This window comes from Podarcis filfolensis, assembly GCF_964270895.1.
Source record: "Podarcis filfolensis genome assembly, chromosome: 12".
Taxonomy (NCBI): domain Eukaryota; kingdom Metazoa; phylum Chordata; class Lepidosauria; order Squamata; family Lacertidae; genus Podarcis; species Podarcis filfolensis.
Window position 1 is genome coordinate 48,291,674 of NC_139614.1, and position 16,224 is coordinate 48,307,897.

The 16,224-nt window shown below is 42.8% G+C and overlaps 1 protein-coding gene across 2 annotated transcripts in view; it reads left to right on the plus strand.

Moving 5' to 3' along the window:
• Positions 1-16,224, plus strand: part of WDR86 (WD repeat domain 86) — a 26,236-nt gene continuing 10,012 nt past the window's right edge. The window contains exons 1-5 of one of the 2 annotated variants that reach the window (XM_083579946.1): positions 1-169; positions 4,564-4,705; positions 6,226-6,658; positions 11,469-11,604; positions 15,961-16,064. In XM_083579946.1, the coding sequence (XP_083436072.1) occupies positions 7-169; positions 4,564-4,705; positions 6,226-6,658; positions 11,469-11,604; positions 15,961-16,064 (978 nt within the window). In that variant the 5' untranslated portion in view covers positions 1-6. Of the gene's footprint in view, positions 170-1,150; positions 1,300-4,563; positions 4,706-6,225; positions 6,659-11,468; positions 11,605-15,960; positions 16,065-16,224 lie in introns of those variants that run through there. The other variant, XM_083579947.1, reaches the window with a different exon arrangement.

Consider the following 16,224-nt stretch of genomic DNA (forward strand, 5'->3'; position numbering starts at 1 on the left):
CGCAAGATGGGGAGCAGTAGTTCAGCACTGAAAGTTTGCACTGATCACCAGGGAGGCATCAACTGGCTGAGCCTCAGCCCAGACGGCCAGTGGCTCCTGACAGGTAGTGAAGATGGCACTGCACGGCTCTGGAGCACTGCGGACAGCCAGTGCAGGGCCCATTTTCAAGGTAGGGCAAATCTTCCCTTAGCCACTGATTCTGGGGTGCACCCTGTGGCAAATTCCCTCAGTGAAGATGGGAGCGGGGCAAAATGACCGCATATGGGGTGATTTACCCTCCCTGTCTATGACAACTGAGAATTCAAGGATTCTTGCTAATTGCAAGGAAGAAACAAAGGCTAGCTATGTAAATGGATTACAATTAATAGATGAGAAGGTGAATAAAGAAGAATGAAGCAGCAACATCAGGAAGCAATGGACATATGTTTGTAATAGGAGCAGGAAACTTAATTACTTAAAAAATTGTATTAAATTTAAATAATTTGGAGTGATTTGTTTAAATTTGGAAAACTAATAAAATTAATATATATAAAAAAGAGAATTCAGGGATTCTCTATCTGTGGCAGGGCACTTGTACAACATAAATCAGCTGCAAAGATTCTTAATATTGGTGTTCTGGTGACAACTTATTTCCCAAACTAGGTATAAATGAGGCTCGATGGAAGTGGAAACTGTATTTTTACTAACAAGCGCTTAATGAAGGATAAAGCAGTTTTACAGTTAAAGGGACAGTACTTTTTCCATCAGAAATGCTGTTTCAGGTTTGAGCAATAACTTTACTTATAATTCCCCACAACAGAGCTATTTCTAATACATCTCTTTCCTCCTAGAATGGCTAACCGCTTTCACTCTTTCTGTGAAAGACATCTGGCCCTTTCTGAGTCTGCTTCTTTCACATGACAAAATTAAACAGGTTTATCCTGCCTGACAAACTGTAGCCTTATGAGGCTTTGCCTGTCCTTCCCTCCTTCAAAATCCCTAAGACTCCATGTGGCAGTTAAACTGTCAAATTCTCTCTCTACTGTCCTCACTCTCTCTCCTGATTAGCCATTTCTCTTCCCTGCCATGATTGGCTGAGGGTCTTCTGGAGGATGACCCCAATGGTCTGTCCATCACACAGCCCCTCCCAAATTCTGGTTAAGTGATATTAATGTCTGTGTGGTTGTGGTAGCCCATAACAGACCTGGCAAGCTGCAGTGTGTCTGTCTGCTTAGTCAGACGGCTGAGATCCTTCCATGCTGGAATTCTTGGAGGATGCCTTCAAATGAGGATGGGAAACCTTTTTCTTCATGGGAGAAGGCAGATGATGATATATTTCACACACACACACACACACACACACACACACACACATATAAATTGCTGTGAAGCAATTTCATAGAATCATAGAGTTGGAGGGTCCTGTAGTTCAACCCCTGTGATGCAGGAATCCACTAGATCATGCAAGATGACATTTTGCCATCCAACCTTTGCTTAAAAACCTTTTCATTCAAGACTGACTCTGGAGAAGCCATTTTATTTTATCGTCTGTATGCTACCCAAGACATTGGCTCCCCAAACGGCTTGCAAAAATTAAAACCTACCACAAATACAGTGGTACCTCGGGTTAAGAACTTAATTCGTTCCAGAGGTCCGCTCTTAACCTGAAACTGTTCTTAACCTGAGGTACCACTTTAGCTAATGGGGCCTCCCGCTGCTGCCACGCAATTTCTGTTCTCATCCTGAAGCAAAGTTCTTAACCTGAGGTACTATTTCTGGGTTAGCAGAGCCTGTAACCTGAAGCGTCTGTAACCCGAAGTACCACTGTATACAATATGGGCAACTTGGGATGAATGAGTGTGTGTGTGTGTGGGGGGGGGGAACCATCTCTGCCAGTGGGGCAGTGTGAGGAGGCACTTCTCTTTGGGGCTCAGAGACCAGGGACAGCAAAATTGGCTGCCTGGAGGACTCCCAAGGAGAGGGGAGAGGAACGGAAGCTGAGGGAACACTCTACAAGGGAGGGCGTTTGCAAAGGGGTGAGGGGCTGCCAGCTCTGCCGGGGGGACATAACTGGGTTCCAGAGCCCCACATAGGTGCTGCAGAAAGAATGTAGTTGGTCAAGGGAGCCGTGGACTCAAAAAGGTTGAAAACCTCTGACTTAGAATGTCTTTAAACAAATCTCTTCCTGGAGTTGTTTTTGTGAGTTTCAATGCAGGTTTTTTCCTTTTAAATTTATTTATTTAAAAGCATTTCTTTTTTAAAATTAAAATTTTTTTTTTGATTTTTCGTATACATACATACATACATACACACATCAAATAATCAGAATATTAAAAGAAAAAGAAGAAAAAAGAAAAAAAGAAAAAGCATATCAGCAATGAAAAAGAAAAAAGAAATGAAAAAAAGTGCTTCAAAACCAAGCATTTTCAAATACAATTCTTCGTAGAGAGTGCAAACCCTCTTTTTGCAACTTCTGGCTTGACTCCTTGATTCCTAACATGACTTCCTGCTATCCATGAAAGTTGCTTGATAATTCCCTTTTCTAAATTTCTGTATTCAGTTGGTAAGTCTGTGGAGAAACATTCTGGTTGTCAGTGGGATTTAAATCTATGCTAAGCCAAGTGATGGTCTGGGAACCTCCATTTTTCATATATTTTATAAAAAACATCCCATTCTCTCCTTTGAATGATTTCTTATTGAGTCTGTCAGTTTAGCCAGTTCTAGGTATTCACTTAGTTTTTGTTTGTTTCTTTTGCAACTGAATAATCACTAAAGGCTCATGTAAACAGCTTGATTGTCTGCTCTTAAGTTTGTTTTCATCTTCAGAATGAGAAATGCCACTTTTTATACTATTTCCATAGATTGACCTCAAAATGATTAAAGAACATGGAAGTTGACCATATAGGTAGAAGGAAGTGCATATTAAAAAAGGAACTTGGTGGACTTAAAAAAAAGAAAAACTATATTTGAAACAGTAAAAGCATTGAGTCAGAAGAAGCTTGAATTTCCAAAGTGTATGTAAATTGTTAGTCATCTTTCATATAGATTGCATCCTTCCCACGCATGTGGAGAATGTGAATAGGGGGAGGTTTAATTCCTATCCATTCTCTTGCTGAAATCCTTATGTGCAACTTACTTGGCAGCAGGTCCCATTGATCTCTATGTGAAAAACACAGGACAATGGCGGTCAGTGCTAACAGAGCAAAACATCAGGCCAGCCCATCTAGGGCTCTGCACTCAGGAAAATGAGCAGGGAGGCAGGCAGGGACCCCAGACCCCATAACCATTGAGTCCAGAGTTTAAAAATTACCTAACAGCACCACTGGATTGCTGGAGTGTGAATTTTTTTAAAAAATATATATTTTATTGGTTTTTACACGTTTTCCAAACATAACATCCCATCTTGAACAACATAACAGACCTTTGGCTATCACTGCCTAGGACTTTCATCATCTTAATGGACCGATGGTTTTCTAACTTCCTTTCTAATTTTGCATTTTATTATTATTGTTATTGCTACAAAATCCAAATCCTAAATAAACTCCTTAGTCCTCTTTTGCAATAATTCATAAGGTTCTCCTTACAAAACTTCTTGTAACCCTACAAGCGATGTCAGTTGACTACAATTGTCTTTCAAATATATCGTGAATTTCTTCCAGTCCTTCAGGAAAGTCTGGTCTTGCTGGTTCCGAATTTTCCCAGTTAATTTCACCAACTCGGAATAATCCATCAATTTCATCTGCCACTCTTCTTTTGTTGGTAGTTCTTCCTGCTTCCATCGTTGGGCTAATAGTATTCTTGCTGCAGTTGTCGCATATAAAAACAATTTTTTATCATGCTTATGAATCTCTGTGCCTACAATACCAAGTAAAAGGGCTTCTGTTTTTTTTAATGTATATTTCAACATTTTAAAAATCTCATTATAAATCATTTCCCAGAAGTCCTTCACTTTCTTACATTCCCACCACATATGGTAAAAAGTACCTTCTTTTTCCTTACATTTCCAACATTTATTACTTATTTTATACAACTGGAGTGTGAATTTTGAGGCATAGAGCTGTGGTTTGTATGAGATAGTAGAATGCATGTTTTAAAAGGAGAGCAGTTGTCCTGGGGGGGACAGGGACCCTGCATAAGGACATATTTATATCACAGATTCAGAACAGGTTTCGCAGACATCTCTCCCTTTCCTGGCAATCCAGGGTATTGTAGATCTTCAAGTGGTTGCAGATCTGTAGAGAATTCCAGGCACTGACAATCACACCTCCCAGGAATCCTTTGAGGGAAGTCCTGACAGACTAGCATAAGACCAGTACAAAGGTTCTTTCAGATCTGCCACAGTAATCGATTTAAGAGTGTGATGCAAACCTTCCTGTTACAAGACCAGGGCAGCGAAGCCTGTCATCCTCCAGAGATTGCAGGACTGCAATCATCCCTGGACACTGGCCATGCTGCCCTGGGGTTGATGGGAGCCGAAATCCAACAACATCTGGACAGCCACAAGTTCCTGTTACAAAAATCTCCTTTTGTAGTTTTCGGTAAATTTGTACTGATCGTTTTTAGTTCTGTATATTTTTTCCCCAGGACATGAAAGCTACATCACATTTTGCCACTTAGAAAATGAAGCTGCTTTTACATGTAGTGCGGATCACACAATTCGAAAGTGGGACGTGATGACAGGCCAGTGCCTGGCAGTTTACCGAGGGCACACATCGATTGTCAACAGGTAGGTACCACAGAGTCTTTTATTTAGAGCTGCCTAGATTTCTCCCCTCACCCTGCGTTCTCTGCTTGTCACAACCTGTAATCTGATGCTAGTTAGCTCCTCAGCTAACCTCCTCAGGTCCCCCATCCTTACTTCTGATTCTGTTCAAAACTAGTCGTTTCCTCCCTGTGCTGTATTGCACAAATGGATTGCCTAAATTTCTGCTACACATGCTCTTGGCTGTATGCGATTAGTTATTCCAGCAAGAATGCTGACGCAGCCACAGCCTGGGCAAGAGAGACGGACAGAAGAACAAGGAGGAACTGAACCAAATCCTCTGCTGGGAATGAAATTGGCAACAGCTGCACCTGATAAAAAGATTAAAAAGCATTGTGTTAAGCATACTTCTTAATAGTAAAAAGAAAGAAAGGGGGGATACAGCTAAAGCTTTGTTTAAAGATTTGGAATTTTGCCCTGCTGTTAATTACCCCCCAGAGAAGCTTAAAGCCAGACGTTGATTTGTTATGCTAAACATGCATTCTGTGTGCAAGCAAGAAAGGGATCCTTTTTGTGTGTGTGTCAGCCGCCAAATGTACTTCTACTTTTTGCAAATGGAATTTCTAGATACTAAATTGGCAACCTAGGCTGGAATACAGAGGACCACCCTTAGGGCTACTATACCGTCTTTAGGTTTTATTGCACTTGGGGAAATCTAGGGCCGTGATAAAGTTCACCTGTCCACGTGGCCAAGCACTTACAGTACAGGGCTGCACCACAATTTGTTTAGGAAGAGCCACCATCTAGGAAACTATGGCTGGCATGCAACCATGGCTATTAGTGGATAAGGTTGAGAATTCAGCTGCCCCAGGATTTAATCTGACCCCATTTCAGTTAATCTAGATATAAATAAGTTTCTGGAAAAGTAGCCGGGAATTCAAGGAACTAGCACAGTATTTTTATTCCAGCAGGCTTCACAACTGAACTATGACATTACTGTATTGTTTTAACTCATTTTTAGTTTTATTCTACTGGATCTTCTGTACACCACTTAGAGACGACTGTGATTAAGCAGTATGCAAATTGGGGGAATAAAAATATATTCATGTGGGGTACTATGTTTAGTTCTGCATACAGCAGTTCAGCTAATAAAACTGAGAAAAAAAGCTACAAGGATTATTAAGATTGCAGTCTTATTTACCTGAGTGTAAGCCCCATTTAATTCTGTGGGACTTACTTTTCAGTAGAGGTGTATAGGATTACATGCTGAGAGTCTAAAGCACAAACATTATAAGTACAGGTAGGTAACCGTGTTGATCTGCCGTAGTCAGAAAAAAAATAATCCTTCCAGTAGCACCTTAAAGACCAACTAAGTTTGTTATTGGTATGAGCTTTCATGTGCATGCACACAAAAACTCATACCAATAAAAAACTTAGTTGGTCTCTAAGGTGCTACTGGAAGAAACATTATAAGGGCAGGCAGAAGGAGCTGGAAAAAAACTTCAAACTCTTTTGACATGTGGTTTATTCCCCCCCCCCCCCAGGATTCTGGTTTTCAAGGATTATCTCTTCAGTGGCTCCTATGACAGGACAGCACGGTGCTGGAGTGTGGATAAGGAGAAGCCAATCCAGGAGTTTCGAGGCCACCGGAACTGTGTTCTGACATTGGCTCTTTACTCCTCCAAGGATGTCCTTGAGGATTCAGAAGAGGAAGAGTTGGAGGAGGAGAAATTGAGCAGGGGCTTCTTGGTGACAGGGAGCACAGACTGCACTGTCAAGGTCTGGTGGGTGTCCAGTGGGCGCTGCCACCAAACCCTGCTGGGACACACTGGGGCTGTCTTATGTCTTATACTTGATGCTCCAAACAGGGAGCTTTTTTCAGGCAGCACTGATTACACCATTCGGACTTGGAACATCGTGACTGGCGAGCAGCTCAGAGTGTTCAAAGAGCATCAAGGATCTGTCATTTGCCTAGAGGTAAGTGACTTGATATTGGCCTGGTTTGTATATAACACTAAACCATGGTTTGTTTAACCAAAGTGTCCTTTGTTTGAATGTCGGGACCCAGCCCAGCAGACTAACCACAGCTTGTTTTTGTTTTCTGGGAACAATCAGTGATGTGTTTTGTAGTTGGCTAACACACCATAGATTGTTTGGTGGCACACTGGAATCCAGGTGTCTTGCTTAGCCTTGGTTTGTTTGACCACAGCACCCCAAATGCATGCCAAACTACAGAGGCATGAGGCAAGAGCAGCTGGAAAATGAACCAAGCTTCGGAGAATGAACCACAGCTTCTTTGAATGTATGCAAGGTGACTCATGTACAAGCAATGGTTAAGGCTTAGCATTATGTGCAAATGTAGCCACTCACTAAGGCCAGTGTTGCTGCTTGGAGCAACTGGGCAACCAAGTAGGGTAGCATTTGTTGGGAAGAGAAAGCAGCAGAGGAAGCCAGTGTGATAAAGGACTTCTATAGTAATGGAACTAATGTAAGGAATGGCCCAAGTAGCGGCTGTTAACTTATCCCAGTATCGTATGCTTAAATAAGGTATTTCCTGACAGATTGCAATACATACGTGGAGAGATTCAGGAAAAGTAAAGCAACTGTCAGAGTGTGTACACAAATGAGATGAACTGAAGAGCTCCATGACAAAGAAAAGAAGTAGGATAGTCTTCTGCATCTGACTGGGGTGGAGCACATCCCTGAGAACTGTGGTCAGAAGGAACTTCTGAGCAACTCTCTTCTAGGTTTCTTTGGTCAGATAGATACAGAAATAGCCTTGAACAGCTGCATATATGCGGAGCATGTCTGTCAACTACTCTGGGATTTTATTTTCCTTGCATTGAGGCAAGAGCTATGTACAGTGTGTGTGTGTGTGTGTGTGTGTGTGTGTGTGTCAGAGAGAGAGAGAGAGAGAGAGAGAGAGAGAGAGAGAGAGAGAGACTAATTCTAGGAAGAACATAGGAAGTATCCTTATACTGAGTCAGACCCTTGGTCCATCTAGGTCAGTATACACTGGCAGGTAGTGGCTCTCCAGGAATTCAGACAGCATTCTCTCCTGGCCTTCTCTGGAGATACCGGATATTGAACCTGAGAGCTTCTGCATGCAAAGCAGCTGCTCTGTCACTGACCCATGACATTTGTGGTGCGGTAACCATTGAAAAAGGCAGCTGTGCAGGCATGGTTCCATGTGGGAAGCTGTGAAAAGCCATGCAACCCTGTGAAAAATATATTTGTATAATTGCAAGGGAAGGGACCACAGAAAGTTGGAGCGGGAGATAAATTATCACTGTAAGCATGTTCTATCCACCACAAAGGTCTCTTCAATGTTATGATTTGTAGACTAGTAGAGTGAGTAATGCTGGCCTTGGGCATAGAGAATGCAGGTTGAAATCCTGCTCAGCAATGACGCTCACTGAACAGCCTTGAGAAAGTTGCCAAGCTGGCTCACAAGCACATGTCCATCACCACTCAGGGACTGCAGCACGAACGGGTGTTTTCTTCATGTTGAGTTGTCACAAAACAAATGCTAAGGACAGAACCCAGTTACCTCATGTCAACGGTGTTTTGCCTTTTAGTGGCATGAATCCACATGTTCAGCTGTGGCTCATCAGGTCATAGTGTTGAGGAGCTGAATAAGGCACGTGCCTTGGGTGTACTGCCCAAAAGCTTCCGACACCTACCTCACAGGATTGTTGCAGAGATTAACTGACACCGTGATCTCATTGAGGAAATGTTATAAAAACGAATAAGCGTGAGGACTGTACCTGACTGCATGACTGCGTTTAAAACAGGGCACTTTCAATGGATGGTTTAGCAAGACATTGATCAGGAAGCAGCTGTTACTTGCTCCATGCAGTGGGATAACTACAAGGTAGAGATAGATAATCTTGTCTTCTACACGTTGTTTTTGCGAACGCCTGTCCAGTAGTGGAAATGAGTAGGTGTCAATTTAAGCTTTCCAGGGTTGAGTCAGTCATGTGTGGACAGTGTTATCTGTGATTCCATGAAACATGTTGATGTGAACATGGCCAGGGATGAGTGAGAGGAGAAGCTGCACTGGCCTGCTGGAAATTAAATGGCTAAGGCTCTTCCACATGTTTTATGGGACGGCATGAAGCAAGTGAAATGGGATGAAAGCCATCCCATGTAGTATTGACAACACGACCTGAGAAATTTGTCAAATGAGTTTTCACCTAGTTCTCCCTTTCTTTGGGCTATGAAGATACTGCAAGCGCCATTGAACAAAGGGTTGCAAGCTCCGCTGGTGTGAAGCAGCGGAACCTCTGGCCCTCCAGATGTTGTAGTGCAACTCCCATCATCCCTGACCACTGAGCATGCTGGCTGGGGCTGAATGGAGTGGGAGCCCAGCAAGTTCTGGAGGGCCAGAGATGCTTCCCATCCCTGGTGTAAAGGACGGACGCCTCCATGCTGTCTGCTTCTCTAGCTGTCCACACAGCAGAAGTGATTGCGGGGGACCTGCCTAGCCAGCTTCACGATGCAGCGTGCGAATGCCACAGAAGGCTAGAGCATCTGTCTTTTAGGAGCTCAGGCAGTTGCCACTCTGCAGACATTCCCTAAGAGGTACGAGCGCAGTTGTACTCCTTGTTTTCCGTGATCTGCTGTGCTTTTCTCCAACAGCCGCTCTGTTGGGAAATTAGCCAGAGTGAACAAAGCCTTTTCCAATGCCAGCCAAGAAAAACACAGCAACAAAGCCGTTTGCTGCTTCTTCAAGCCACAGGCAGATTATAATTGGGATTTGTGTCTCCCCAGCTATTTTATTTTTTAAAAAATCAGGCATTGTTGGGGTTTGGATAAGTTTGGAAGAAACCTATGGTGGAAAGGGCTCTTTCCCGCTTCTCCCTTCCCTTGCTAATCACGGGAAATTAATCTCTGCTCTTGTCGATGAAAGGCATGCCTGTCTTTCTAATGAAAGAAATTAAAAGCACGTTTCGCAGAGATTGGCCACTTTATTTTATCTTGACATAAATGAAGCAAAAATCGTGTATAGGCTTTCCTGTAACACACTTGGTATGTGCCTCACGATATAGGATACCTTAAGCCCTACGGCTGCAGTTGTTTTTCCATTCCATTAGCCAAATGACTGTTGTGGGAGGTTGCATGAAATGTTTCTTTTATTTAAAATAATGGATCTCTTCTGGAAGCAAGCATTCCTTCAGGAGGAGGGGGAGGGGGAACCTGCACCAAACTGAAGTCTTCTGAACAAGAAAGTTTGCTGTTTTGTGGGTTTCTTGCCTATGTATGTTTTCTGTAGAGGAAAATAGCTGACAATATGAATAGGTAGGAGACACTGGCTTTGGTAATGGAGTGTGTAGCTTCTCAGAGGCCTCATCCAGACTTCCTTTTGTGTCACATTTCTAGGAACTCGTCTGCTCTTTAAAGCTATGTGTTGGAGCACTTTTTTGTTTGGCCTGGTGCTTTTCCCCATGAAAACCCGCTTTTTTACATCTGCATTGGAGAAAATGGCAATCTGCAGAAAACCCGAATTGCTGCTTGTTCAGATTCAGCATTAAAAAGCAGTTTTTACTGAGGAAAGCAGTGGGGGGGGGGAGGTGCTCTGACACCATACTTTAAAACATGGACCTCTGCCTAGAAAGCACGGGGTGAAATGTTAAGTGTAGATGAGCCCAAAGTTTTGTATCTGACCCTACATTTTAAAACACTGCTTGCTATTAACTAAATACATATAGATTTGCTTGTTTATAATCCTGAATTGAATTGCCACCTCCAGTCTATGTTACCCAAGTCATTGTGTTAGTCATTCTAGTCCACTGCCTTTTAAATTAGAAACATATACAAGGGATTCTTTGTACCTCCGTTTTCTGAGGAACAAATACAGTCGTACCTTGGTACCTTGCGACTCAGAACGCCACAAATCCGGAAGTGAGTGTTACAGTTTGCAAACGTTCTTTGGAACCTGCATGTCCAACGTGGCTTCAGTTGGTTGCAGGAGCTTCCTGCAGCTGATCAGAAGCCGCGCCTTGGTTTCCGAATGTTTTGGAAGTCAAATGGACTTCCAAAACGGATTCCGTTTGACTTCTGAGGTACTACTGTGCAGTCATTACCTCTTCTACAGACTCTATTGGTTGTTAAGCTCAGCAGAGGTGGCCCTCTAAGTAGGTCTACTGTTCTAAGAAGTTCAGGAAGTTATTGAATTCCTTCCCCACAGAGGTGCATCTAGCATATTCATTATGCTGAAATGCAACTCTTTACCCTGGCCTTTGCCATCTGACACACCCACCCACACACACACACACACCTTCCTTTCTTGTGAGTGTCACTTGTTTTAAACTGTTTTTAATACTCTATTGTCGCATGCCACCCCAGTCTCTGAATGGTGAGAGATTCCAGGGGTTCCAGGTGCTCACCCAGGATTCGTGTTTCCTTTTGGGAATGAGGCACAGCGGAGACTGTGGGGTCTTCATGATACGTGGTTTATTTACAGATATATGCAAAGGGATGGAGCTTCACTAGCTTTAAAGGATCTGCTCCTAATTATACTAGCGGAGTGAGAGCTATTTCATCTGTTCCTCTTTGACATCTCAAAGCCATTTGGAGGCCCACTGGGAGCCCTGGCTGCGTGCAGAACATAAGATCAGAGGTCTGTGTTAGAGCTCCAAAAGCTGTGCTGCTTTCTACATTGCAATCATATCATTGAATTGTGTCATCGTTTTTCTTTTTGCAGGGGGAAGGTAGCGCCAAAATGACCATGACTCCAAACAATGCTCCCTCGCGAAAGTGATCTTTCCTCTCTTTCCCCTCTTAGCTTGTGAATCGGCGCTTGTATTCAGGGAGTGCAGACAGGACGGTGAAATGCTGGTTGGCCGATACCGGGGAGCGAGTCCGGACATTCAAGGCTCACAAGCACAGCGTCAGCACTTTGAAATACCATGCTGGAATATGTAAGTTCCAACAAACCCTCCCAACTGCCTTTTCTCATCTTGTCCACTGGCAACACATATGTTGGTCCAGGAACGACCTTCCTTATAGCAGAATTTTGCCACAACTATCCAAGTCCTGAGGGTATGAAGGAGACAAGCATCCCCATGCTATGCTCCTTCTTTTGTTAAGTAAGCCAACAACACAGACCTAGCCAGAGACTCATGAAGAGTTTTAGCGCTCCTTATAAAAAGGGTGTCACACATCTTGTTTCAGATTTTGAATTTTCTTTCCTCTCATCCCTGATGCCATTTTGCTCACCTGGCACACTTTGCTAGAGTTGAAGACACACTTATATTTTTAGACCAGGCCTGTGAAATTGCTTTTGTGTATGTTGCAGAGCTTGTAATGGCACCGCTTAGCAACTTTGGTGATTAAGTGGTATATAAATAGTTGAAAGTAAGTAATAAGTAAATGGCTGCAAACAATAAAAATCTGACTGACAGATGTTGCAAGAAGTGAAAGCAGATGAGTATTGATGAAAAATTCCTGTTAGGGATGTAGATTGTGAATGAGTGACATCTTTTCAAAAACTTAGCAGTGGTTATTGCTTTAAATCTCATTTTGGTGGCTTGCTATGGTCTTGGTTAAACCAGTTTTCCAGGCATTTGTGGAAAAACTATACTGCAGAAAAACCAAATACCTCCTAGAACAGAAGTGAGGAATTCACAGCCTGTGGGCCAATCCTGGCCTGCTAGAAAATCCAGTTTGGCTTACAAGGCCATTTCACCCAAACCATGCCCAGCTGATGTCACGCTGATGGGTGAGTGATGTCAGCTGATATACAAGGGCAGGGCTTTGATTGAGTTTACTTATATGTCACTTTTCCACAACAAGTTGTGCCCAAAGTGGCTTACAGCAAACATTCAAAGCATTAAAAGTACAAATATACAAAATATAGTATATGTCAGTAAATTCAAAATAGCAAAAATCTGTAGTTTAGGAAACACATAATAAACTCAACATTACAAAGAAAAAACCAATCTAGGCTTAAGAACATAAATACAAAGCAAAAATAAAATTTTCCATTGGTTGCACCCCGTTTCCTACAGGGTTGGGGCTGTGCACCCAAAGTAGCAGGATGTAACCCCTTTTCTCATCACCTGATGCGGTTAAATCCTGCTCAGACGCCTGCAGAGAGCAGGACTGAAGTCTTTGCTCATCAGGTGAAGGGAACACACTGGCATAGCACACAGTCCCGCCCCCGTCAACTTTGACAGGTAGGCAGGACCACCCAGATATCAGTAGCCTGATGCCATTATGACATCAGATGATTGACAGATGGGTCAGCCGAGCCAGCTGTCATATTTCCATGGGGGTGTGGGGAGATAAGGATCTGGCATGTCAGGCTAAAAAGACTCCCTACCCCATCGTAGAAGCATGTAGGTTTTGGCATGAGCTCCCTGGAATGGATCCATGTAGCCCAGAGTTCTGGCCTGCAGAGAGGGGACTCTGTAACTTGAAGGCTGGAATCCCTTTCAGCTGCATGGTAGGTAATGAGCATATTGAGTTGCGGCGGCAAGGAATTACATTAGCAGCTAACTTCCTCCTCATGCTCTCACTGCCCATGGTCCAGGTGGCTTCATTCCAATGGGGCTTTAATCAGAGATGTGGCTGGCAGATTATGCCCTTGGCATTAGCTGCTACCACTTAAAAGCCAAGTGTTAAATTGGGGCTCTTCCCCGGCTGGCAGTACCCTACCTTGCTAGCCCAAAAGATTAAGATGCATAGCCACACTGCAAATTATATTATGCTCCCCCCCCCACCTTCAATTGATGTTGAGGGTACTTTAAGGCAATTTTGGGCTGCAAGTGCAGAGGTATTCTGAGCTAGGTCTTTCTTTATTTTTTGCCCCCTGTGCACCCTTGGCCTTGGTAGAAAAGCAGAACAGTCAGTTGTTCATCCAGAGATAGTCACACTCTCCCCTTCTGTAGCAGCAGACCAAGGCCTTTGCGTTTAAGGAATAAATGCTTCCAGATGGCACAAAATCATCCTGGCAGTTGGCAAACTTGGACTGTTCTCCTGATCTCTGTTAAAAAAACCACCCAACAACGTAGTAATTGGATGTAAAGTAATAAATGTTCTCAGAGGGCGTTACTGGCTTTGCATGCCTTTTTTCTACATATACCCAATTTGATACCCCTTTCAGACTTTATTCATGCTGACACAACCCCAGTTGCATACTGGATGTGCAGCAAGCATACAGCTGAAGTGGCATGATTTGTGCTGAAAACAGCTGCGGTTGTGTTTTGATGCCCATTCTGCATCAACAGGTTTCCTTCCCTCTTAGCCTGGGCATGCTAGAATTGAAAGGGTAGAGAGGATGTTTGCCTACCTGAAGTAATCATACCAGAAAGCATCCTTGGCAACTAAAGCCAGGAGTCTACCCCTTTCAGCCTGAGCTGCAAAAAAGTTGCTGGCTCTAGAATGCTTTAGTAATGCATTCCTTCATGTCTTGTCATCCTAACACCGTAGCCAGTCAAGTGCTCCCTTATTCTGAGCCCGAGCACATGCACACGAAAGCTCATACCAATAACATAAAATTTTTTTTCCTTCCAGTAGCACCTTAAAGACCAACTAAGTTAGTTCTTGGTATGAGCTTTCGTGTGCATGCACACTTCTTCAGATACATCTGTGTATCTGTGTATCTGAAGAAGTGTGCATGCACACGAAAGCTCATACCAAGAACTAACTTAGTTGGTCTTTAAGGTGCTACTGGAAGGAAAAAAATTTTTTTGTTTTGACTATGGCAGACCAACACGGCTACCTATCTGTAACTGAACCAATAACATAGTTGGTCTCTAAGGTGCTACTGGAAGGAATTTTTTTTTTATTTTGTTTTGACTACGGCAGACCAACACGGCTACCTACCTGTAACTAGCTCAGTATTGTTTGCAGAGAGTGGCAGCAACTCTCCAGGGTTTCAGGCAGGAGTCTGGAGATACCAGCCATCTAACCTGCAGGCAAGACATGCTCTTTGCCACTGAGCCATGGGCCTTGACCTCTTGAGATATGTTTTAGCTTTGAATGCAGAAAACAGGAGCTTAAGGATGAATTGGACGTCGTGTGTAATTCACTCCTAATGCCCTTCCCTTCCCAATACACCTAACAGAGGCTGTGCCACTCTTTGCAACCCAGAACTATTTGCCACCTAGACCCATTAATAAGAATTCATTGCTAGATGGGAGGAGAAAGATCCCATGTGAGTGCTGTGAGGAGCTATTACCTCTGTGGGTGGTAAAGGGCAAAGAATTGCCTTTAAGAGAGGACTCTAAATTTGACAGGCATGGCACCATTCTGGACCCTTCGGAAGCCTTTTCTTGCTTCATAGCATATCTGGATTGTAAGTGCAACCTTTGTTTGATTATGTTTATCACAGGAACCCTGTGATTATGGGTGTCTATAGCAGGATACCTTTTCAAAGTAAAAAAATGCCCTGGGTTAATTGAATGAAAAAGAATATTTAACACATTCCAAATAGAAATGCCCCTTTTTAGAAGACACTAAGATTAAAAATGACTTGCTCTGTTGTTCAAACAATTAATTAAAGAAAAGAAAATCTCATTCTGCTTGCTAAGTGATTCATTGTTTGTGTTACATCCTGTGGTATATTTGGTCTTCGTGCCTAACTGATAGAAAAGGAAATTACATGGCTATATAGGGTGTTTAGCTTTGATTTAATTTATAATTGATGTCATAAATTCTTATTGATGTCATAAATTTTAAGGCTTTTTTTTTTTTTTTTGCATGTGCCAGTTGTTTCCATCTTTGGTATTTGGTGAATGCTTATAAATTTTAAAAAATGTAAAGCTGAGGGGTGCCAAAATATATATGACAGTTGGATTCAGTTCCCCTCCTTGTGAATTTCACTAAGAGAATTGGGAAAAGTGCCTATCTAAGCCTACCTTGCAAGTTTGTTGTGAGGATAAAAAGCGAAAAAATACATTACGACTCCCCTGACATATATTATTATTTTACTGAGTGCTATATTCAGCCTCAGGGTGGATTATCAAATTAGAATTAGCTATCAAAAATGGGAATTAGCTGAAAATAATTCCCAAAGGGTTGGCACATTTACCTTCTCTGTTCCACCCCTTCCTCTTATAAGACTCACTTTAGGCTACAACCCTGAACCGACTTATCAGGGAGTAAGTTCTGATGAATTCAATGACACTTATCTTGTGTAGTTTGAATCTTCGCTTTGTTGCCTGCCGAGCTGACTCTTTGGGTTGAAAATAGGAGAAAACAAACATTTTAATAGCAAACGAATAAAAAAAAAGTTATTCTGAAAAGGTCCCTCATCCTTGTTTTCATTACAGTGTTTACAGGAAGTGGTGACGCCTGTGCCCGAGCTTTTAATACCAAGACCGGCATCCTGCAAAGAGTGTTCCGAGGTCACAAGCTGGTTATTAACTGCATCCAGGTGAGCCTCACAAAGAGCAGCTGCACAACACTTGGCTGTAGCTCTGTGGGTCAGGAATGGTTTGGTGTCACTTCCTTTACAACCGCTTAAGGGTTCCTTCTGTTAGCTATTAATGGCAGGCTGGGCCATAGCTCACTTTTATAACACATGCTTTGGATGC